The 23,100-nt window shown below is 64.9% G+C and overlaps 3 protein-coding genes across 3 annotated transcripts; all 3 read left to right on the top strand.

Moving 5' to 3' along the window:
* Positions 1-1,044: 1,044 nt before the first annotated feature.
* Positions 1,045-6,898, top strand: SCRT2 (scratch family transcriptional repressor 2). The gene is made up of 2 exons (XM_064391572.1): positions 1,045-2,062; positions 4,171-6,898. Exons 1-2 carry the CDS (start codon positions 1,939-1,941, stop codon positions 4,875-4,877), a joined length of 831 nt encoding a protein of 276 aa, XP_064247642.1. The 5' UTR covers positions 1,045-1,938; the 3' UTR covers positions 4,878-6,898.
* Positions 6,899-7,885: 987 nt separating this feature from the next.
* On the top strand, positions 7,886-9,193 carry SRXN1 (sulfiredoxin 1). The gene is made up of 2 exons (XM_064391573.1): positions 7,886-8,532; positions 8,696-9,193. Exons 1-2 carry the CDS (start codon positions 8,017-8,019, stop codon positions 8,897-8,899), a joined length of 720 nt encoding a protein of 239 aa, XP_064247643.1. The 5' UTR covers positions 7,886-8,016; the 3' UTR covers positions 8,900-9,193.
* Positions 9,194-15,675: 6,482 nt separating this feature from the next.
* On the top strand, positions 15,676-18,472 carry TCF15 (transcription factor 15). The gene is made up of 2 exons (XM_064391606.1): positions 15,676-16,282; positions 18,083-18,472. The coding sequence occupies exons 1-2, from the start codon at positions 15,806-15,808 to the stop codon at positions 18,155-18,157; spliced, it is 552 nt and encodes a 183-aa protein (XP_064247676.1). The 5' UTR covers positions 15,676-15,805; the 3' UTR covers positions 18,158-18,472.
* The last annotated feature ends 4,628 nt before the right edge of the window (positions 18,473-23,100 follow it).

Raw genomic sequence — 23,100 nt, 5'->3', positions numbered from 1 at the left:
CCCAACTAGGGCGTGAGTAATCGCCCGTTCTGCAAGCGTGCCTTCCAGGAGAGAGCAGGCACACGCACGGATAAATGCATCGGGGAGCGCAGGCCCGAGCCCCGTGTGTGTGGGATGCCTCGAGCAGCCCGGCAGGCGATGTCCCCTCGGGGCCGCAGCCCTGCGGGAGAGGTGACCTTGAACTTGGCAGAGCCTTGACGTCAGGGCAGCGCTGCAGGGACAGATGGGACTCGTGGTGCTGCCGGCAGTCCCTGGCCAAGGCCTGCGGGAGCAAGCGGAGAGACCCCAGCCCACATGGGGAGCAGCCCGGGGGTCCTGTGGGATGTGGAGTGCTGTGGATATGGGATGCTCTGGGATGCGGGATGCTGCGAGCTGTGGGATGCACTTAGCTGTGGAATGCTGTGAGATGCCGTGGGATATCACATGCTGTGGTCTGTGGGATGCTCTGGGCTGTGGAATGATGTGGCTGTGAGATTCCCTGGGCTATAGGATCCTGTGGGATGCTGTGGGATGCCCTGGGCTGTGGAGTACCACACAAAGCAGCGAGCAGGGGCACTGCGATGCAGGGCTGGCCCCAGATGTGGCTCTGGGGCACAACTGAAGCAGCAGACATGGCTGTGAGCAGGCTGCCTGTGGGGATGCTGCTTTTGGTCCCCAGTGCCACATCCCTGGCCAAAGGGGTTAGTGTGCCCAGGGCTGCCCTGTGCCAGCACTCTGCCTGCAGTGACAGCAGAGGCACCGTCCTTATTAAGTGCTGCAACGCTCTGGGCATTGCACAAGGCTCAGGGAGAGCACGGCCAGCCGCCAGTCAGGTCCCTGTGTCACCCACCGGCCCTCAGATGGCACAACTCCGGCCTTCAGATGGCACAACTGCAGGGAAAGGCAGCCCTGGAGCACCAGCTGCCTGCAGCGGAGCGCGGAGAGGAGGGGGAGTGGGAGAGGGGGCTCCAGTGAGACGAGGGGGGAGTAAGAGTGGGGGCTCCAGACGGGAACAATGAACTGCCACGAGCCCGGCTATTGTTGTGGCTGCGAAGGTCACGGTGCTTCCTGGGGACTGGGAGCGGGACAGGGACATGGGAAGGGAGAGAATGTGGGAAAAGAGGGATGGGAACAGTGGGAAGGAATGGGGACAAGACAGAGGTGGGACAAAGATGAGAGCAGGGAAGAGGGGAAAGGGTTGAGGACAGAGAAAAAGGTGCAGGGGAAGGGAGAAGGGAAAGAGAAAGGGGTCAGTGGAAAGGGTCTGTGGACAGAGATGAGAACAGGGAAGATGGATGGGAATGAGAACCGGGAACAGGGATAGGAACAGGGAGCAAGGACAAGGAAAGGAGAAAGGGACAAGAAGCAAGAACAGGGACAGGGATGGAGACAAGACAAGGGACAGGGGACAGGAATGGGGCAGGGGACATGGATGGGGACAGGGATGGGGATGAGGACTCCCGTTCTTCCCTGGCCCCGGGGACTGGCGGCAGGGAGACAAAGGCGGTGGGAGGCAGAGGCATGTGCCCCCCCCTCCCGTCTCCCCCCGTCCCCCTGTGTCCCCATTGTCCGTGGCCGGGGTGGGAGGAGGAACCAGGGGGAGGGACCAGGGACCCCACAGTGTCGTGATGCCCGGGGCACCCCGCGCTACCGGCGGCTCGGGGGGCTCTGGGGGGGCTCCGGGCGCGGCCGGGCGAAGCGGCCCCCTCCCCCCCCGACCGCCTGCCTTCCTCCTCCTCCTCCTCCCCCTCTTCCCCACCTCCTTCTCTTCCTCCTCCTCCTCCTCCTCCTCGCCGCCCTGCCGCCTCCCCGCCCCTCGCACTCGCCTCCCCGCGCCTCTCCGTGCGCACCGCCGGGGCCGAGCGCCGGGGCCGGGGCGGGGGGGGCCGGGGCCGGTGCGGGGCCCGGGGCCGGTGGCGGTGCCGGTACCGGAGGTGTCCAGCGCTGCCCGGCCCCGCCATGCCCCGCTCCTTCCTGGTGAAGAAGCTGAAAGCGGAGGCGTTCCCGGCCGCCGGGGCCCCTGCGCCCCCCTACGCCCCCCTGGAGCCCCCCTACACGCTGCCCGGCCCCGCCGCCGGCGATGGTGAGTGCGGGGCCGGGGGTCCGGAGGGGCCCCCCCGCCCCTATTGTCTGTGCGCCCGGCGGGGCACCGGGAAGGAGACACGGGGGGACGCCGGGCAGGACGGGGAGGGGGTCCCCGCGCTGTGTCCCGCGGCGGGCGAGGGGCGCGGGATGGGGTGTGTCATCCCTCGCCGTGGGCTTGTCCGCGCATCGGGGGCCGCCGGCCGCTGCCGAAGTTGGTCCTTGGGGAAACATCCCCTGCGTGACAGCGCCAGCCCCGTGGGCAGCCCCGAGACCCCCCCCGCCGGTGGGACAGCGAGGTGGGCTCCTTCCCACGACAAGCTGGGGGGGTAAGAAGCGGCCGGTCCGCGGGGGCGGCGGGGGGCGGCAGCCTCGCCGTGCCGGAGGGTTTCATTGTTCGCAGCGGTGCCCCGAGCCCCCCTGGGAGCGCGGGGGGGGCCGGCGCCGTCCGGGGCACGGGGAGCGGGGGGGGAGGCTAGGGGGTACCCCAGCAGCGGGAGAGATGCAAAAGGCTGGACTTGGGGTGGCCGTGGTCCTTGGAATCCCGTCCTGCGGGGGAGCGCCGGGGTGGGCTCGGAGTTCCCCGGCTTGGCACAGCCCCACAACGGGGCAGCCCAGAAAGAGGGGCTGGCGGTGGGTCGGGGGCTCTGTTGCATAGGCTGGGGAGTTCTGGCTGCTCGTGGATTGGGAAACGGAGCTGGATGCGGGAATGGGCCTGATCCACGCACAAGCTAACACTGCCCAGCCGCTGCGGCGCTTGTCCCCCTTTTCTGGTGCTCCCCAGCCCTGGGAGGGCTTTTCCTGCCAGGGGCCGGGGTGCGAAGCCTGTCTGGTCTGGGGGTCCTCTGCTCCCCCCCATCAACCAGGAGCCGGTGGGGGAGGGATGTGCTGCAGCTGGGCAGAAGCTGCCGACGCTGCTCTCCTGGAAATAACCTTGCTGCATGCTCGGAGGCAGCGTGAGAAATTGCTGAGCAGAGCGCTTTCTGCACAGCCCGCGCTGTCAGCACGGCGCGGGGGACGGGGGGGCTCTGCCCCTGCCCCACAGCCCCCTCCCCACAGCAGGCACCCCTGGCCACCACGGGACAAACGGCAGCAGTTTCTTGCCAAGGGGTCCCGTGGGTGCTGCCAGGGGCTGTGTGGGTTTAGGGGATGCTCAGCTGGAGCTGTGGTGGGATGTCCCTGCTGCCCCATGGTGTGCGTGGGTCAGCTCAGCTGTGCACTGACCCCAGGCCCCCGACAGCCCCTCTGTCACTGTCAGTGGGGATGAGGCCTCTGAAGCAGCTTGCAAGGACCAGTATGCACAAGACAGGTGATTGCTGGGACCAGTTTGGGGGTCTTGGGATGCCAGTACGTCCCCAGGATTGCTGGCCTGGTGGGAAGGGGGTGCACTGCTGTGACCTTTGTGTGACAGCACAGAGGGACAGGGATGCCAGTGCAGTGCCCACACTGACACAGGCTGGGAGACCCACATACGGAGCAGTGTCATGGGCAGACTTGCACCAATGTCACACGTGTGTGACACCAGTGGAGTGGTACCCGAGCCTGGCTCCACATCTGGGGGTCACTCGGTTTGGCAGGAGGCCAGGGACCCGGTGCTGCTGCCCTCCTGGTGCTGTCCCATCTCCAGGGGATAGGCCCTGAGGGGACAGCAGTGAGGTGGGAGGGCTTTCCCAGCCCCTTTGCTGAGGAAGGGGAACCTGGAGCAGCCTCATCCCCCTCATCCCGGCTGCCCACGGAGCGTAGCTCATTACCGGCATGGCCCCGGTGAACAATGAGCTCCCGGCACCGACAGCTGTCTGGCAGCTAATAGCCCCTGGGGGCTGCCCGCAGCCGGGGCAGGCGCAGCTGGACCTTCCGCAGCTCCATCCCCAGCTCCCATCTCAGGCAGCCCTGCGGGATGGGACCCATCCTGCTGACAGATGCAGACAGGAGCCAGGGCAGGACAATGCAGCTCTGGTGCTCGGTGGCTCAGCCAGGACAGGAACCAGTTTGTGCGGGGGGACAACCCTGGTTCTGCACCTTCTATGGGAAATTTTAACTTGTGGCTTTTTCCTGTCCCTGGTGAGGCTGCTCTGGAGGGACAATGACCCCACTGTGTTGTCCCCACAGGGTACCTCCAGCACTGCCTGGCGCCAGCCGGCTACGACACTGACAAGAAGCAAGGCCTGCCACCACCGCCACCAGACCCGGCCTACGCACCCGGCCACGAGGAGTACAGCGATCCCGAGAGCCCCCAGTCCAGCTTTTCCGCCCGCTACTTCAACGGGGAGGCGGCAGTGACAGACAGCTATTCCATGGATGCCTTCTTCATCACGGACGGGCGGTCGCGCCGGCGCAGCGAGAGCCAGCGCCGCGGCGGCCACCGCCACTCCTGCCCCGAGTGCGGCAAGACCTACGCCACCTCCTCCAACCTCAGCCGGCACAAGCAGACCCACCGCAGCCTGGACAGCAAGATGGCCAGGAAATGCCCCACCTGCGGCAAGGCGTACGTCTCCATGCCCGCCCTGGCCATGCACGTCCTCACCCACAACCTCAAGCACAAGTGCGACGTGTGCGGCAAAGCCTTCAGCCGGCCCTGGCTGCTGCAGGGCCACATGCGCTCCCACACCGGGGAGAAGCCGTTCGGCTGCTCCCACTGCGGCAAAGCCTTCGCCGACCGCTCCAACCTGCGCGCCCACATGCAGACCCACTCCGCCTTCAAGCACTACAAGTGCAAGCAGTGCGAGAAGACCTTCGCCCTCAAGTCGTACCTCAACAAGCACTACGAGTCCGCCTGCTTCAAGGGCTCCGAACACAGCTGTGCAATAGGGAACTAGCCCCCCAAGCCCTGTGGCACATCCCCATTCCCAGCTTCATCCTTCTACCCAATCCCCATCCCCATCTCAGCCCATGCCCATCCCTATTCCCCTATAGTTCCCATCCTGTCCCCATCCCCATCCCGTCCCGGTCCCAGTCCCTGTGCCAGCACTCCTGCAGCTGCAGCCAGCTGGTTTGTTGCTGTGCTCAGACTGGAGGACACATCCCCACAGACTCACTCCCCATCTGCTCCCTGGGAAGGGGGTCCCCCATAGTGGGACCCAGCTCCTTTCCCCTGGGTCCCAGAGCCCCCCCGCAGCCAGGCAGGTCTCTCTGCGGGGGACTCACCTGGGGACCTCTTCCTGACCCAGGAGAGACTTTCCTCCCCTAGCTTGTGACTTTCACCTCTATTTATTTAATTTATTACTATTATTTATTTAGAGCTGCTGCTTCTCTTCCCGGGGGATCCCGGGGGAGAAAAGACACTTTTCTGCTCCCCACTAGGAGCAAACCCTCCCCTTGACCCTAATCTTGATGAGACCACGGGCTGGTGTTCCTGCCAGCTTGGCAGGACTGATGGCCACTGAGGCTGACAGAGGGCAGGGCTGCCAGTCACCCTTGGAGCCTCGGGTCCCTGCAGCCCACCACACAGGGCACCCGGCTGCCCTCTGCCCTGTGGCACAGCGTTCACCCTGGCACTGCAGATCCACAGCCCTGGAGTCAGGGGAAGAGCCAAGGGAGGAGCCAGGGGCTTCCAGCAGAGATCCACAGGACACGACCTCCGTTGGCTCCCAGCTCCCGGCTTGGCCAGGCACAACTGGCCCCTGCCACGGGGATGGGGAATAGCCCCTCCAGGCAGGTGCAGCCCCCCTCACCATGCCAAGGGCTGGGCTGGCAGCTGGGCTGGAGACCCAGCCCTGGGGCAGGTAGTACCCAAACCCCCAACCACCCCCTCCATGTATCCCCAGCCCCCTCTCCAGCCGGCTCCCGGCTCCCTCGCCATCACCCCCCACCTGCACTCAGGAGGAGGGGGTCAGAGTAGCTGTAAAGTTTGGGTGAGTCTATTTAAATGTTCTTATTTATATTATTTATAACTTATGCTTTTCACTATTTATTTGTCAAGACTGGCCGGGCCATGCCAGCGCTGGCTCGCAGGAGGTGGCAGAGCTGCAGCAGAACTGCCGTGCCCAGGACACAGCCACGGTGACACGGACGGGGACAGGACCCCGAGAGCGGACTGTGTGGCGGGCACGGAGGCAGGAGGGCACGAGCTGGCCCGGCAGCCCAGGCTGCATGTCCTGCAAGCCTCCCACAAAGGCAAAGCCCTTCTCATTTGTCTTCCTTGCTTCCACGGGCTCCTGCTTTGCTCCGTGCCCCGCGCCAGCCCGGTGGGGACGAACCAGCCACTCTATGCAACCTCCCGGCGGAGCGGCCCCGCACCGGCCCCGCAGCAAGCGCCGCGCTCGGCATTCCGGAGCGGGGCCCGACCCACGCCTCCGCTTCCTACCTCGGGCCGCGAGTTGCCACAGCCCCATCACCCCGTGCCGGTCCCCAGCCCTCCGGGACTCAGCCCGGCGCCCCGCGGGGCCGCACTCGCGCACCCCCACACCGTCTTCCTGCGCCGTCTTCCTCCCCGCACCGTCTTCCTCCCGCTGCCTCGGTGCCTGTGTTGGTCACGGGTTGAGTGGGGGTGTCCCTGTCATGGTCCTCGCTGCCGTGGCACGGTGACCACACATCCGCACCCCACAGAGGGGATGAGCATCGCCCTGGCCCCGCGGGCACCCCACCGGGTTTCCCCCACGATGCCGGCGCCGTTCCGCGGGGCGCGGTGTCCTGAGGCCGGCGGGCTCGGAGCGCTGCGCTGCTGCCCCTCTCTCCTGTAAATAGCAGATACTACAGCAATAATTTTCCGTGCATGATAGATTTTTTCTGCCAGGTTTTGTACTCGCCAGCCCCAGTATGACAAGTCTACTGAGATCCGGCCACCCGCAGTATTACTTGTAATGCAATTCAGGGATATAAAAGGGATTTCTGCCACTAACCATGTGTCTTGGGGCATTTGTTTCGGCGGTGGCGGGTGGTGGCACACGAGCTGCCACCCTGCCCATCCCACGGTGCCCTGTGCCCACGCCCGCTCCTGGGCGGGAGCATGGTGGAGAGAAGTGCCCCAAACAGAGGGGTGATGTCCTGGCAGCACTTTGGGAACTATGGCTGAGGCGCCCTGAGCATTCCACGCTGCCCACGTGGCCCTGCCAGCCCTTCAGCCAGCGGGCAGCAGCCAGACAGCCCCTGCTGTGACAAGGAGGGGTGACGGTGCCACCCTGCCCGTGAGAGCGCCGGGGGCTGTGAGCGCGGCAGAGCGCTGACCTGGAAGAAAAGCGGCGTGTGAAATCCCGGCAGGGCCGGGAAGGGCGCCGGGAATGCTCACACACCCCCGGGGCGCCGCTGCGAGGGATGGGGAGGGTTCTGTGAGCAAATTTTATTTGAACTCGCCGGTGACGACCCAGTAGAGCCCCTGGTCCCAGGGGCAGACAGGCATTCCTGCTCCCCACCCCTCTTTCCTCATCCTTTCCCGGATGTGGGTGCCAGTGGGGGAAGGCAAATTATTTTTAGCATCCAGCTTGTCAGCACAGACCGAGCTGAGCCCTGGGCTCCTGGTGACATCAGTGCAATCTTTCACCCGCAAAGTCATTGCCAGATTCACCTTGCAAGAAACTAACTCCAGAACCTCACAAAACCATCCCTGACCATCATCTGCAAGCTTCTGAGTCAGCTCTGGGGCTGAGGACCCCTCATGACACCAGGGTGAGGGCACTGGGAGCAGCCATCCCCTGTCATCGTGTCCCTGCTGTGGATTCAGGGTGTCCCGGTCGCAGCAGCCAGAGGGGTGGGAGACCCAGTTCCTCCCGGGAGCCTCTCCCCGTTTGGAACATTGGTCTGAAGAAATGACCTAGAAAGACTCAGGGCTGAAGTTCTTCGGTGCCTGCCCAGCTGTGGAGCATCCCAGCACCACAGCCCAGCTCTGCAGTTGTTTCACGCCTCATCTGCCTCGCTGTGGAGCCCGTAGGTGTCAGCGCAGCAGGGAGGGGGCTCTGGGTTGGGGTGTGCTCCTGGTACAGCCAGGCAGGAGGGGGGCATATCCCACCTCTCAGCTGCAGGATGACCCTTGGTGCCCCGGCCCGGCCAGGTGGGAGCCGGGACCCGCAGGGGCAGGGCAGGGATCCCAGCACACACGGCGGGGAGCTCAGCTGCCGCATGCCCGTGGGTGTCCCACGGGAAGGAGGAGCCCAGGGCAGCCCTGACCGCAGGCTCTCCGGAGCGGGCAGCGGGCCAGCCGGCTCTGGCACCCGGCCCGGAAATCTGTCCTGCCCCTTCACTGTGACTCTGCAAAACAGTGGGGCGGAGGCCGTGACGATGACGATGGCCGGGCAAGGAGGAAGTAAAGGGGCACGGCTGGGCGCTGCACTGCTCGGGGCACAGCGGAGGGCTCGGCTGAGCACGACAGAGGAAAGCCGAGGCCGGCCGGCAGCCACAGCCATGGCAGAGGCCGAGGACAGGAGCATCCATAGCCAGCACATCTCGGCCGTGCACAACGTGCCCATGCGGGTCCTCATCCGGCCCATCCCGGCGCAGCTGGAGCCGGGAAAGGTGCAGAGCCTGATGGAGACCCTGCAGGTGAGCACTGCCCCGGGAAGCAGAGGCAGCCCCCCCTGCAGCCGTTCAGGGGCGCCGCTGGGGAAGCTGCCAGTACCCAAGCCCCGGCACAGTCCGCTCGGGGCTGTCGGGAGGCTGGGCCTGCCGGGGTGTGTTGCTCTTGGGTGTCTCTTCCCCTTCCCAGGAGGATCCCGAGCGGGTGCCCCCCATCGACGTGCTCTGGATCAAAGGCAGCGAGGGCGGCGATTACTTCTACTCCTTCGGGGGCTGCCACCGCTACGCTGCCCACCAGGCACTCCGCCGGGAGACCATCCCCGCCAAGATCATCCCCTCCACCCTCAGCGACCTCCGTACCTACCTCGGCTCCTCCACGCCTCACCTGCGCTAGCCCAGCGCCCCGAGGATGCCCAGCAGCCCCTCCCATCCCTGCTGGTTCCGACCCGTGAGCCCTTGACGCGGATGTGATCGGCGTCCCCCAGACCTGGAGGGTCCCCGGGGTCCCGGCAGCCGGGGTGGGTCGGGAGGAACCGGTACCGGGAGGCGCCCGGCGGGGCCGGCAGGTGGCGCTGTTGTGCCGCGCTGCGCCGCACGGAGCGACCGGGACGGGACGGGCGGAACCGGGACGGGATGAACCGGGACGGGATGAACCGGGACGGGATGAACCGGGACGGGAGGAACTGGGACGGGACGGGATGAACCGGGACGGGAGGAACTGGGACGGGATGAACCGGGACGGGATGGGATGAACTGGGACGGGAGGAACTGGGACGGGATGAACCGGGACGGGATGGGATGAACTGGGACGGGAGCAACCGGGATGGGATGGGAAGAACCGGGACAGGACGGGATGAACTGGGACGGAACGGGAGGAACTGGGACGGGACAGAATGAAGCAGGATGGGACAGGAGGAACCGGGATGGGATGAACCGGGACGGGATGAACCGGGATGGGACGGGAAGAACCGGGATGGGACGGGATGAACTGGGACGGGAGGAACTGGGACGGGAGGAACTGGGACGGGATGAACCGGGACAGGACGGGGTGAACCGGGACAGGACAGGATGAACCGGGACAGGACGGGGTGAACCGGGATGGGACGGGATGAACTGGGACGGGAGCAACCGGGATGGGATGGGAAGAACCGGGACAGAATGGGATGAACTGGGACGGAACGGGAGGAACCGGGACAGGACGGAATGAAGCAGGATGGGACAGGAGGAACCGGGACGGGATGAACCGGGACGGGACAGGAGGAACCGGGACGGGATGAACCAGTTGGCGTGGGATGAAAGGGAGCACTGCACAGTCAGGAGTAGATGAACCGTGATGGAACAGGCCGAACCGGGGCACAGCTCAACCGGGAATAGCTGAACCGGGATGGAATGGGCTTAACCGGGGCATGGCTCAAGCGGGAATGGCTGAACCGGAGCACACTGGAACTGGGACGAGTCACAGCTCACTCGGGGCACAGCTGAACCGGGAAGGGGTACAGGCGAACTGGGACACAGCAGAATCGGGACACAGGGAAGAGACACAGCCGGCCTGGCACGGCCAGTCCCCAGCCCTCCCCCAGTGACCCTGGGCTCACCAGTGGTCCCAGTCTCTGTGGGGGACATCTCCAAAATCCTGTGGTGGGGACAGCCGCTGCTGCACCTGGAATAAAGATGATCAAAACCCCTGCAACTCCTTGGCGTGGTGCTGAGGGTGCTGAGGGTGGGAGCAGGGATGCAGTGGTCCAGCATGGCACAGCATGGTGGCCTGGCAGCAGTGGCTGTGGCACACAGAGCAAGGACAGATGCTTTGCAAGGGGATGGATGTTCTGCGAGGGATTGGATGCTGTGCTGGGGGATGGATGCTGTGAGAGGACAATGTTCTGCCAGCCCACCCTGCCATGGAGCTGAATTCAGGGTCAGCTCTGGCCCAGCTGTGGGGCTCATGTGGTCTTGCCACGCTGGGATGCTGTCATTTCTGTCATCACCACGTCGTCACCCCACGTGCAGCCTGGAAAAACCACCTGGAGCATCCCCTGGGCATCCCAGCATCCCTGTAAGCCGAGAGCCTCCATCCAGGGAGGGGAAAGGCCACTGAGTCACTCAGCACGCCGTGAGTCAGCAGAAGGACTGGGACTGCGGCCGGACACTTCTGCCCCAGCAGCCATGCTCCTCCCTGAACGCATCCCGTTCCCTAGGGCAGGAACGGGCCGGGAGAGCAGGGCACGGCCTGGCAGAGCTGGCATCGGACAGGGCACAGCTCACCCCTGCCTCCACCTTTCCTCAGGATCCGCTGGGGAGGAAGAGCAGGGCGGGCTGGGGGTGCCGGGCGAGGGGAAGGGACGGCAGGGGGGGAGACTCCGGCGCGGCAGAGCTGCCTGTGCCGGTGAAAGCAGCTGTGAGCCGGAGGAAACCCTGCAAGCGCTCACGGAGAGCAGCCCTGGCCCGCGGGTCCCTGATGGGCCATAAATTTCTCCTCAGAATTGTGGCGTGCTAAAAAGTTTCCTCTTGTTAGAGAGCGGGGGGTGGAGGGAGGAGGTGGCAGCTCCGGCCGCAGCTCCTGGGGCAATGTGGGCATTTCCAGAGTGTCCCCAAACGGGTGTCCCATGGCAGGGACTGGTGGCTGCCCATATCCTGTGTGCCCCCACTGCTGGGCATCTCACATGAACGCTGTTTGCCCCACCCTCCCAGACTCGTGCCCCTCATCCCTTGGATAAGAGGCAGCCCAGCAGAGCTGGGAATTCCACAAAGCAGGAATGAACTGAGGCTGCCCAGATCCTGCAACTCCCGCAAGCCATGGAGGCTTCTTCCAGCTGCAGGATCTGCTTTTCCAGCTTACCATCCCCTGCAAACAGTGCCAAAGGTCCGTGCCAGTCCCAGGGTGTCCTGACATCACTCCCAGGGCTCCCTGGCACCGGAGCTGTGTCCAAGGTGCTGCGTGAGCATCTCCAGGCCTGACTGGTGCATCCGTGGGGCTGGCATGGTGTGGGCAGTGGGAGCTGGGCCCCAGCTGGGTTACTGGTGCCACAACCCCGTGGCTGGCACAGGAATGGGTCTCTGCAGAGCCCTGCATTGCCTCCATCCGCCCGTGCTCCACCTGTCCCCCTTCCCTCTGCCTGACCCGCGGGTCTCTGGTGTCGCCGGCTGACAGCCGATCCGGCTGCCTCCAATCCATTCGTTCCAGGGCAGGAACAAAGGCTCTTTGTGGGCTCCCCCCAGCCCGGGCCGGGCGGGGGGGGGTCCCAGCTCCGGAACTGGGACAGACTTCCCCGTGCGACAGGCGTGTAATGCCTTCCAGACCAGCAGCCCCGGCCCTCAGGTACAGCCCGGGGGGCAGGGGGGCCTGGTGCTTCCCACACTGCCTGGGGACCCTCCAGGGCACCCTGGTACAGCCCTGATCCAGGAAAATGGGGAAACTGCCCTGTTCCCCCAAATGTTCACAATGCCCTGTCCCCAGGGCACTCGCTGCTCCTCCCCACCCAGGGGCTCCAGGGGCTCCCAGATTTGCCATGTTTGGTCTCCCAGTGTTGGGGAGCAGGGATAGACCCCCCTGGGATGAGACCTCTGCCTCACCAGGCTCAGCTGGACTCGAACACTGGGTGTGCCCAGCTGGACAGGACTGTGCACTTGGGATGGGGCAGCTCCCAGTGGCCTCAGTGGCCTGAGCACCCTGAAAATGGGGAGCCACAGGCAGAGGGACCAGTCCTGGACATCCCCCAGTGCCAAGATTTGGTCAGGAGCTGTGGACCTGGGGCACTGAGTAGGATGGGATGGGGTAGGATGGCATGGACGGGTTGTGATGGGGCAGGATGGGATGTGATAGGACAGGGTGGGATGGAATGGGATGGAATAGGGTGGGGTGGAGTTGAATGGATCAGCCCAGCACTGCTCCACCAGGGCTCAGCAGGGTCAGGCCCAGTGTGCTGGTGGCCACATGTTCCAGCCCTGCCGTGGGTCTGGAATCCATTTGCCTCGCCGGCCGTGGTGTTTTCCCAGCAGGGCTGGAGCGTTCCCGTGGGGCCAGGGGCAGCCCTGGCCCCTGCCCCATCTGCTCCCTGTTTATTTTCTTACACTTAAGTATCACCTCCAAGATAAACACTCCCTGGTGTGGGGGGCAGGGGGCATTTCTCTGGCAGCAGAGGCAGGACCCAGCACCCTGACCCCACGATGCCCACCGAGCAGGAGGTGCCTGGCTGGACTGGAGCCAGGGCTGTAACCCCACGCTCAGGCCATGTCCCCTCCATGCTGTGTATCCCATGCAGGGTCCCGTGCATGCCCGAGCCATGCCTGGTGCTGCCCTGTGCCCAGAGGTCAGTTAGTTGGCTGGATCAGCTGTGATGCCAAACCAAACCATGTCCTGGCACCCACTCAAGCTGGCAGGAGGTTTGTGATGCCTCAGCTGCATCTTGCACTGCCCGGCTGAGTCAGAGCCCAGGCCACAGTGCTGGGGGGGGCAGGGGTTCATGTCCTGCACCAGATGTCTGCCAGGCAGCACAGGAAAACCTGGCTGCTGCCACACGTCCCCCTGCCCTGCAGCCACAGCATCCACAGGCAGCTGGGCAGGCAGGGAGCTGCAGCATTCCCTGCTTCCCATGGCCCCTGCTGCTCCCCCAGCCAGGGGTGACAGCTCCTGCCCATCCATCCTTCTGTGTGCAGCATCTGGCGAGGCGGTGGTCACACATACACACGTCTGTGCCAACATGGAGGTGTCACTGCAGCAGGAGGTGGAGGCATCTGGGGTTTACGTGGCACCCAGAGGCACACATCCACATCCAAGTGCAACTGCACAAACATGTACACACAGCCTGACAGTCACATATATCCCTGTGCACACACTGTGCACACATCCATGCACGCTTGGATGTACAGATGTGTGCAACTGCACACACACACTCGTGGGCACACACGAGTGCTGTCCCCACCCCACCCCGAGCCATCTCCTGTCTGCTGCCCCTTCCCTGCCTGTGCCCTGCCGTGCTCCAGACCCCACAGGCCACCAGCACCCCACCTGGACCTACCTGTGTCCCCCAGAAAAGCCCTGGGGCAGTTTGGCTGGGTGTGGGGACTGGGTGACCCCCCCAGCCTGTCCTGTCAGCTGGTGGCCATGTGTGGGACGTGCAGCTGAGTACACAGCCCCTGCCATCCGTCTTACCACCTGTCAGGGCCAGGGGCTGCTGTGGACCCCCAGCCATGGCTCAGCAAGACTCTGGGGCGAGAGGGGGGCAGAGTGGGGGTTCCCCTCTCTCTCCAGGCACCTGCCTTCTCCCTGCCTGTTCCCTGCCTGCTTCCTGCCTGTCATGCCAAGGGCGTGCCCATCCCCAGCTTTGCCCTGGCACTGCCTGCACGTACCCTTTTGTGGGGGTCTGCACTTGACAAATGCTACAGAAGGTCGGGGTCTCTCGTGGGGACTGATGCATGGTGAGAGCTGTCAGTGCAGACACAGTGCAGACCCTGCCCATCCTCACCCCAGGAGGATCCCTGCCCTGCATGTCCCCAGCCCCTGGTGTGGCCCTGCCTGTCCCCGGCCCCAGCAAGACCACCAGCCCCAGCCCATCTCTCTGCCCCCCACTGTGATTTACAGGCTCTGCACAGGCAGACAAATGGTGAAGGAAAACAGGGCAGGGGTCCCGCCAGCCGGGGGCTGCTGTGCCCCGCGGGGGGCAGAGGGGCCGTTTGCTCACAGCCAGCAGGGTGGGAGGCAGTGAGGCAGTGCCTGTGCCAGGCAGCACAGCTGCCCCTGTCATGGTGCAGCAGCCACAAGCCCTGGAGATGAGAGCCCATGGGGGGACCCAGACCCCAGGAGCCACCACAAGCTGCAGTCCTGCAACCTGCTTTTGGCCACGGGGCACTGAGGAACACGATGCCACCCCATTCCATGGCCCCAGGGCACCCCACTGACCGCCTCACTGGGGTGCTGGTGATATCCCAGCTGCATTCCATGGGCACTGTCTCAGCCCTGGCACGCCTCCAAGATTCCCCCCAGCTCCCTCTCTGGCTGTGGAGCTGCTGGAGAGTGGGGACTGCAGCTGGCACTGCCAGGTGTCCCAGCCACATCCCCAGCAGCCCTGGGGCCGTCCATCAGGAGCCAGGTCCTGCCCTCCACATGTTTTTGCCGCTTGACCTGCATCATGCTGGAGCATCGTGGAGGAGGAGGAAGGGGAGGAAGGCAGGCAGGAAGCCTCCTGCCTGCGTGGTTCAGCTGGCTACCCCCCTGCCTGCTCCTGGGAGGGTTGGGCTCAGGGCTGGGGGTCCTGCATTGACCTTTCTGGTGAGGAGGAGCAGGGCCATAGTCTGTGGTATTGAGTGCCAAGGAAGGACAAGGAGCAGCAGTCAGGCTGGGGGGCACCCCCAGCCCTTCCCAGGACACCGGTGATTCCCGCTGCTGCCAGCTCATTGCTCCCCTCTCAGGAAAAGACTCTGTGTTTCCACTGCCGGCACACACCTTCCTCCTGGGCGGGAGGAAATGCTCCTGGCAGAGCTGCCGGCAGCGCTGCCCGTGCCTCTCCACGTCTCCCTGTCACCTCCCATGGTGGGCAGGCACGGTGCCAGGCCGCGGGGACAGAGGAGCAAGGAGTGCATCCCTGCGGGGCTGCCTGCCCTTGCTGCTCCTGAGTGCTCTGGGCATCCTCCTGGGCACAGACCCTGTCCCAGGGGGGCACGCCAGGGTGTGGGCAGCAGCACGTCCCCCACTGGCATTCCTCTGATAAACACCCCCGGCACCACACCAGTGCCACCCGCTCCTGGTTCCTTCCCCATGCCAGCTCCCGTGCCCCGGGTTCATCTCATGCCACCCTGTGCGGGACCCAGGGCTGGCAAGGGACAGCCAGGCAGGGGCTGGGGACACGCTGCCTGCGCGCTGACTGTGTGTGACATTGCTCTGCAGGTGCCACAGGCCATGGCACAGGCAGCACTTGTCAGACAGTGGCCCTGGCACTGCCACGGCTCAGTCACCACCGGGGGCACGCCCTGGGGTCAAGGTGCCCGCAGCCAGGCCAGCGCGCCGGAGCGGGGCCAGGCCAGCCCTGGCTCCGAGGGCCGGGGTGAGGACGCTGGCCGCTGGCCACCGGCCGCTGGCCGGAGCTCGGGGGGCCGGCTGGGGGTGGGCTCCGGAGCCAGCCCCTCCCCGGCCGTATAAATCCCGATTCCCCCTGCAGACCGTGTCCCAGCCCTGCTCGGCTGCCGCGGCGGAGCAGCAGCGGGAAGGCGTGTGGAGCCGCCGTCGCAGCTGTGCCGGCGGGGGAAGGCTCCCCGCAGCCCCGGGGGTGCCCCCAGCAGGGCCGGGGGTGCGGGCGGGCCCCCCACCATGGCCTTCACCATGCTGCGCCCCGTGGCCGCCCGCGTGCTCTACCCCGACCTCAGCATGCTGTCGGAGGACGAGGAGAACCGCAGCGAGAGCGACACGTCGGACCAGTCGTTCGGCTGCTGCGAGGGCGCCGAGGCTCGCCGCAAGCTGCCGCGGAAGCCGGGGCCGATGGTGATGGTGAAGCAGAGGCAGGCGGCGAACGCACGGGAGCGGGACCGGACCCAGAGCGTCAACACGGCCTTCACCGCCCTGCGGACCCTCATCCCCACCGAGCCCGTGGATCGGAAGCTGTCCAAGATCGAGACGCTCCGCCTGGCCTCCAGCTACATCTCCCACCTGGCCAACGTGCTGCTGCTGGGCGAGGGCTGCGAGGACGGGCAGCCCTGTTTCAGTGCCATCTATGGCGCCAAGGGCGACCTGGACAGCAAACAGCCCCGCAGCATCTGCACCTTCTGCCTCAGCAACCAGCGGAAAGGGGTGAGCGGGGCTCTGGGAAGGGTTAGGGTTATTCCTCCCCTTACTGGTCTGAGTGGGGCAGGAGGCTCAGCGTGTCCCCAGGGGATGGGGGGCAGCAGACCCTGCCTGGGCTGAGCGGGGCAGGAGACTTGGCATGGCTCAGTGAGAACCACAGCTTCTGGCTCCAGCTCCCACTGGAGGTTTTGGCTGCTCCTGGCCAAATCCTGCTTGTAGCCACACGCCTACAGCTCCTGCTCACGTCAGAGGGCCGGGCTGCTCCCCCACGTCCATCCGGGCTGGGAGGTCTCAGGGGTTAAACAGTCACCCCGGAGCTGGCACTGGTTGTCCCACGGGGAGCTTAGAGTTCGCTGGCTGACCTCTCCTCCATCCCAATCCCCATTCCCATCCCCATCTCCATCCCCAACCCTTCCAGCCCACCAGCACTGCAGCAGGGCCACTCCAGCAGCTCCCTGATGTGATGAGGACAGGAAGAGCCCAGCAGACACCCCCCGAGGGGGCCCAGACAGAGTTCCCCATCCAGTGTTCCCATGCAGGGTCTGCTGGCAGCACTGGCACAGCTCCCACGCGGCTGAGCTGGGCCATGGCAGAGCACCCCTGCCCAGCCAGCAGCTGATTCCCCCCAGCACCCTGTGGCTCAAGGGACACCTTTCCTGTGGTGAGCCCACCCTGCTGCCATGCCAGGGTGTGCTTGACCCAGGAATAGCTGTGCAGGATATGGGGTGCAGGGTGAGGGGCTGGAAGCTGCCTGACCTCTTGGCAGGACTGTAAGCAGGGGCTGCTGTACTTGCTACTGTCCCCACAGACCCTCAAGATGTCCCCTGTGTGACCCCAGGCACACTCCAGCCCTCAGAGCTTTTTCACATTTTGCTGCTCCATTTTTAATCGTCCCCCTGCTCCTGCCGCCCCCCTCAGCAGCCTCTCAGCCCTCCTGGGGTCCTCCAGCCCTGGTCCCTGGCAGAGCTGGGATCCTCTGGGCTGCGTCCTGGGGCTGGAGCCAGGGGTCTGGCACGGTGCTGGATCCCCCAGGGGACCCTGTGGAGGCACTGGGGCTGGGAAGCTCCTGCTGGAGGGCAATGGGGGGAGCTGGGCTGGGATCTGACTCTGCATCCCAGCCCTGAGGCTGGTCTGGAAAGGGGCTGTACAGGACTGGAAATGGGCAGGGCTGGAAATGGGTTGTGCTGTGCTGGAAATGGTCTGGAATGGGCTGTACTGGACCATGCTTGGCTGTGCAAGGCTGGAAATAGGCTGGGTTGGAACTGGGCTCTGTTGGGCTCTGCTGATCCATGCTGAGTTATACTGGAATGTTCTAGGCTAAATCTGGACTGTGTTGGTCTATGCTGGGTTATACTGGGCAGTACTGGGATGATGATGTTGTTGTCATAAACTGTGAGGTAGAGCTGAGTCTCCCCATCCAGTTTGGATTCTGTCAGGGCTGTGGATCTGTCTGGGGGCCATGTGTCTGTCCTGGGGTGCTGCTGGCCCTTGCCACAGGTCTGAGCCCTGCGGTGCTGAGCAGCCATGGGGGCTGTGTCCTGCAGGGTGACAGGGCAAGGGGGACCCACCTTGGAGGGCTCCAGCACAGCACCCACCCCTCAGCCACACACTCAACCACTTGTCAGGCGTAGCCCCATCTGTCTGTCTGTCCACTCCAGGCAGCACAGAGCCACCCCAGGACGGAGCCACTGGCCACCCCACAGCGGGTCCCCATGGAGGAGTCGGTGTGGCGGGCAGCGGGCAGGAGCGGGGTGCCCCCCACCCAGACCCCCATGGTGCCTGCAGCTCTCCCTCCTCTCTCTGCAGGGCAGTCGGAGGGACCTCGGGGGCAACTGCCTGAAGGTGCGAGGGGTGACGCCCCTGCGAGTGTCGCGGAGATGAGCCGGGCTCCGGCAGCACCCGCCTGACACAGCGGCAGAGGCAGACGGAGCCCGCACACGCCAGCCCAGAGACCGCAGCGGGGAGGGAGGGAGCTGCTCACCTGAGGTGGCAGCGGCCGAGCCCAGGCTGGCACCACACCGACACTGGCCCTGGAGCCGGCAGCGGGGCGGGAGGACGCTCCCGTGGCCGAGGCTGCCCAGGCGGGGCAGGGCCGGGGAGGGGGTCCCCGCGCCCCGGGGCTGGACTGGAAGGGTCTGTGTGCGGCCGGCGTCGGGGCGCTCCCGGGGGACGGCGTCGTGGCCCTGGGGATGCTGGTTGTGCACGTGCAGCCGCTTGGAAAATAAAACCTTATTTTTCTGATGGGCCAGTGCCTGCCTGTCACCCCTGTGTGGGTGAGGTGGGGGTCCCCAAGGTGGCTCTGGACCCCCAGCCCTGCACTGCCGGTCGGTGCCGCTGGAACCAGTGTGACCATCCCAGCCTGTGCCACGGTGGGATTCACGTGGGTGAGACCCCTGGGTGAGCTGTCCCTGTGCCCCCAGGCCCTGATGACAGCTTTAGCCCCACAAAGAAGTGCAGAAGTCCCAAGGGGGTCAGTGCCCTGCCCTGGGATGGGGATGGCACTGCCAGCCCTGTGCTGCAACCACGGGTGCCCAAGTGGTGGGTCAGCGTTGGTGTAATTGCTTTTGTGCCCTGCCCTCCACCTGGGACATCATGACTGGCACAATGTCACTGCCACTGTGACTGCCACCATCGCCACTGCTGCCACCAGCACGACTGTCCCCGCTGTGGCTGCCACTGCCACCACGATGACCATGCAGAGCCTTGCACAGTGGGGCTGCAGGCAGCAGCACCTGCACGGGGTCAGGTGGGGACATGGGGGGTTCCCAGGCCAGATCCCCACATGGGATTCTGCTGGAGGGGGCTGGGCTGGCTGAGCCTGGGAATGGTGCTGTGCCGGGGCTGGCGGCTCCCAGGGGCCGGCGTGTCCCACGGAGCAGAGGCAGCTGTGGATGGGGCAGCTGGGGGGAGCCCCGAGGGCTGAAGAACTGGAGCTGCCCCATCTCCCCGGGGTCCTGGAGCCAACACGGAGCAGGGGGAGCACGCTGGGGGTCCCGCTGGAGCCTGCCCCGGGCAGGGGCTCTGTTGGGAGCCCACAGCACCTCTTGGCCCCCTGCTCACCGAGGTGAGCCTGCCCCGGGCTCCCTCCCCCGGGTTTGATTTATGGAGCTGACAGCGCGGTGCAGCTGTGAGAGCTGGTCCCAAGCAGGGACCGGGGTGGGTGGGAGAGGTTTGTTCTCAGCGTGGCTAATGTGTCCCAGACCCCAATAAACAGCCGTGAGATTCTCCAAACAGCCCGGGACACAGAATCCCTGCCCCCGGGTTTATCGGGGGGCAGGGGCCGTGGGGGATGCTGTGCTCTGCAAACAACCCGACCCGCACATAAAAGGGGACTGTCCTCGTGAAGTAGCGGCTCTGGAGCCCCCCAGGGGGTCAGCAAGGGCTGGTGGTCCCAGTGCTGGGGGCACAGCAGGTCCCAGCTCTGAGGGTATAGGTCCCAGTATGTCCCAGTGTTCCACGATGTCCCAGTGCCAGCAACTGGAGCCTCAGCGAGCTCCAATATGAAGACCATGAGCCCCAGTGAATCCCTGCACAGGAGCTGTGCATCCAGTAAATCCCAGTGCCGGAGCCTGGGAATGGTGCTGGAAACCTCCAGTATAAAGGCGATGCATCCCAGTACACCCCAGTGCTGAGGCTGTGGATCCAGCACATGCCAGTGCTAGGGCCATGGCTGTCACCACACCCCAGTGCCAAGGATGGCACAATGACCCCAGGGCAAGCTCCAGTGTAACAGCCCTGGGTCCCAGCATGTGCTGGTCCAGGGCACCCAATAACACCCAGCTCTGGGCTTGTGGATTCCAGCACATCCCACTGCTGAGGCTGTGCATCCCAGCATGTCCCAGCACTGGGGCCAAGGGTCCCAGCGTGTCCCAGCGACAAGCCTGTGGGTCCCAGTACATTCCAGCCCCTCCCAGCACCGTGAGAGGGAAACGGTGACTCAGAGCAGCGGGGCTGGTGGGAGCCGGGTGCCCCTTTGCCCCGTGTGGGGTGAGTGCTGCGGCCGACGCTCGCTCCCGGCAGCGCCGGCGCCCCGGCAGCCCTGCACGGAGCTCAGCCACGCTCCCCTCCCATCCTCTCCCCTTCCTGCGTGCGGACACCCTTGGAAAGGCTCTTGGCCGCTTTCTCTGAGACAGGAAGGTGTCCCCGAGTCTCAGGAAGGAAAAACACTCAGTGCTGAACCCACAAAGACCGTCTCTGAGGGGCCAGGGCTGGAGAGGCTCCAGGCCTGACATCACCTGGGAACTGGAACCAGAACCGCAGCTGCACTCCGCGCCTGGTATTTTTTTTTTTTTTTAACTTGTGTTTTTAAACTTTCTTTTTATAGATTTTTATTTTATTATTTATTTTCCCCTTTCCCTTCTCCATTCCCCTCCCAAATATTTCAGCCTCCCCGCAGGCTGGCCAGCCAGGCTGGAATGCAGCAGGGCTGCACCCGCGGGTGCTGGGAGCTGCCTTGAGGCTGGGATGGATGAGGCTGGCTCTGGGCAGGCAGGAGCTGCTGGATCCACGGGCAGGGGTCAGGCTGGGGCTCACCCCCCGTGACAGGGGCCAGGACCCGATAGCCCCTGGTGCTGCTGTGCACCGTGGCTGCTGGAAAGGGATCTGTGGCCAAGCAGGACACAGGAGGGTCAGTCTGGCCATGGGGTGTGGGAGGATGGAGGGCAGAGGGCTCAGGCAGAGCCCACAGTCCGTGGGCAGCGCTGCTTTCCCCACACACCGCCCCCAGGACGGGGCTGTGCAGTCAAACCACGTCTGAGTCTGAGTCTGAGTCAGCGGAGCAAGAGGAGCCAGACAGGGATAGAGGACACAAAGACAGATTTGGGGCCCAGGATCCAGCCCTGCTCATTCCTCGTCCTTTGGCAACACCTTTGGGTGCTGCCTGACCCTCCCTGGGCTTCCCCCATGGTGGACGCTCATGATAAAGACTCCAGTGTATCCTGCAGCAAAGCTCAGTTGCTTGTTGCCTGGGGAATCCTCCCTGTGACAGTGACAGCCACCAACTGAGTGTCACAGGCCACTCTGAGCCCTGTCAGACCCGGGGTGAAGGACTGGGAAGGGAGCCCCAAGGTCTAGGTGGCACTGAGTGGAGACAGGGTGACACACCCCTGCTGCCCAGGGCAGGGTGGAGAGAAGGATCAGGGAGGGATGGGGTGGGATGGGATGGGATGGGATGGGATGGGATGGGATGGGATGGGATGGGATGGGATGGGATGGGATGGGATGGGGTGGGATGGGATGGGGTGGGATGGGATGGGATGGGATGGGATGGGATGGGATGGGATGGGATGGGATGGGATGGGATGGGATGGGATGGGATGGGATGGGATGGGATGGGATGGGATGGGATGGGATGGGATGGGGTGGGATGGGATGGGGTGGGATGGGATGGGAGGTCACACCATGGTCCTCCAGGTGGGGGTGCTGGGCAGTCTCTGCCTCCCCGTGCCAGCAGACCCAGACTGGCATCCTGCCAGGATCCCTGGGGAAGGAAACAGGCAAAGGCTCTGCCTGAGACCCCCAAGACACCTGGCAGATCCTCACCATCACGAGGGATGCACGGCAAGAACGCCCCAAGGTCCCACACGTCCCAGGGGTGCAGCGGGCACTGCTGCAGGGCTGCCACGTCCCCCCCATGCACAGGAGCCCTCGGAGCTGCTCGCCCTGCTGGGACCTCGTGCCAGCTGCGCTCCCTGGGGACACGGGCCCGGCAGCAGGGACAGGGTGTGAGGCCGTGGCGCGGGGTGAACGCCAGGTTAATCTCCCGCTGGAGCTTCCCTCTGCAAACAATAAGACAATGCCCGGCCGGGGCTGCCTGCGTAACCAGCGGCGAGGAGGGGAAGTTGTAATATTTGGATTTAGCCCTCAGTAAATTAAGGAAGAAAAAGGAAAAAACGCTGGGGGTAATCAGAGCAGGGCTGGCCCCGTGCCCTGCCCCACGGCCAGCGGCCCTGGGGGCTCAGCTCAGCCTGTGGGCAGCAGGTGAGCAGGGCCAGAGGCTCTGAGTCACTGAGGCCAGGCATGGCTGGGACAGGGATACGTCCCTGAAGGCCAGGCAGGGGACAGGCATGTCCCCACCATGGAGGGTCAAGGCTTGGATACCCAGCAGCGCTGTGGGCAAACATCTCCAGCCACATCAGAAAAAAGGGATCTGGGCCAGGAGGTTATTTTAATCCAAACCTCTTCATGGGAAATAAAATCCTATTTCTGCAGCTGGGGTGGCTGGGCAGGAGAGGGCCCGGGGGGTCGTCACCTTCAGCTGGCAGTGGCTGGCAGGGGGTGACAAGGGAGGGGGCTGTCCCAGGATGTCTCCACTGCACAGCCCCTTTCCCAGCACAAGCCCTGCTCCCTGGGATCCCACGGCAGGGCCACACTCAATCAAACACACACCGTGGCTGGAGATGGGGCTCTGAGAGGGGGTGGGAAAAGGTCTCACTGCAGGGAATGCCTGCAGATGCTCAGGGCAGGAGCAGCGCTGCAGGGATGGCTTTAAACCCTCCAAAATGTGGCCATCCCACGCAGCAGCAGCCCCACTCCCCCAGGGCTGCCCCTGCCCGTCCTTGCCCCAGTGGGGTGAGCAGGGCAGGGACACCTCAGGGAGCCAGTTTGGGGGGCAGTGCTGGACCCCACCCTGCAGGGTCTGACCTGGGGGGGCTCCATCCCCCCCTTCCCCTGCTTGCTGACTGGGGCTGGGGCGGCTGGGGCAGAGGTGAGCAGCGGGCAGCAGCGGCACGGGAAGGCCTTGGGCACGGCGCCTCACGCCCGGAGCCCATTTCCCCACAGCAGGGGCCGTTATCAGCGGCAAATCCTCCGCGCGGTCCCAGGGG

This window comes from Passer domesticus, chromosome 16 (genome assembly GCF_036417665.1).
Source record: "Passer domesticus isolate bPasDom1 chromosome 16, bPasDom1.hap1, whole genome shotgun sequence".
NCBI lineage: Eukaryota > Metazoa > Chordata > Aves > Passeriformes > Passeridae > Passer > Passer domesticus.
This window is presented reverse-complemented; position numbering and strand designations above follow the sequence as displayed.

Bases quoted from the DNA above. Each gene is read 5' to 3' on its own strand.
- SRXN1 (XM_064391573.1), top strand. From the start codon at position 8,017: ATGACCCTTGGTGCCCCGGCCCGGCCAGGTGGGAGCCGGGACCCGCAG. The intron at 8,533-8,695 runs GTGAGCACTGCC...TCCCCTTCCCAG, and splicing joins GCCTGATGGAGACCCTGCAG to GAGGATCCCGAGCGGGTGCC.
- SCRT2 (XM_064391572.1), top strand. From the start codon at position 1,939: ATGCCCCGCTCCTTCCTGGTGAAGAAGCTGAAAGCGGAGGCGTTCCCG. The intron at 2,063-4,170 runs GTGAGTGCGGGG...TTGTCCCCACAG, and splicing joins CGGCCCCGCCGCCGGCGATG to GGTACCTCCAGCACTGCCTG.
- TCF15 (XM_064391606.1), top strand. From the start codon at position 15,806: ATGGCCTTCACCATGCTGCGCCCCGTGGCCGCCCGCGTGCTCTACCCC. The intron at 16,283-18,082 runs GTGAGCGGGGCT...CTCTCTCTGCAG, and splicing joins TCAGCAACCAGCGGAAAGGG to GGCAGTCGGAGGGACCTCGG.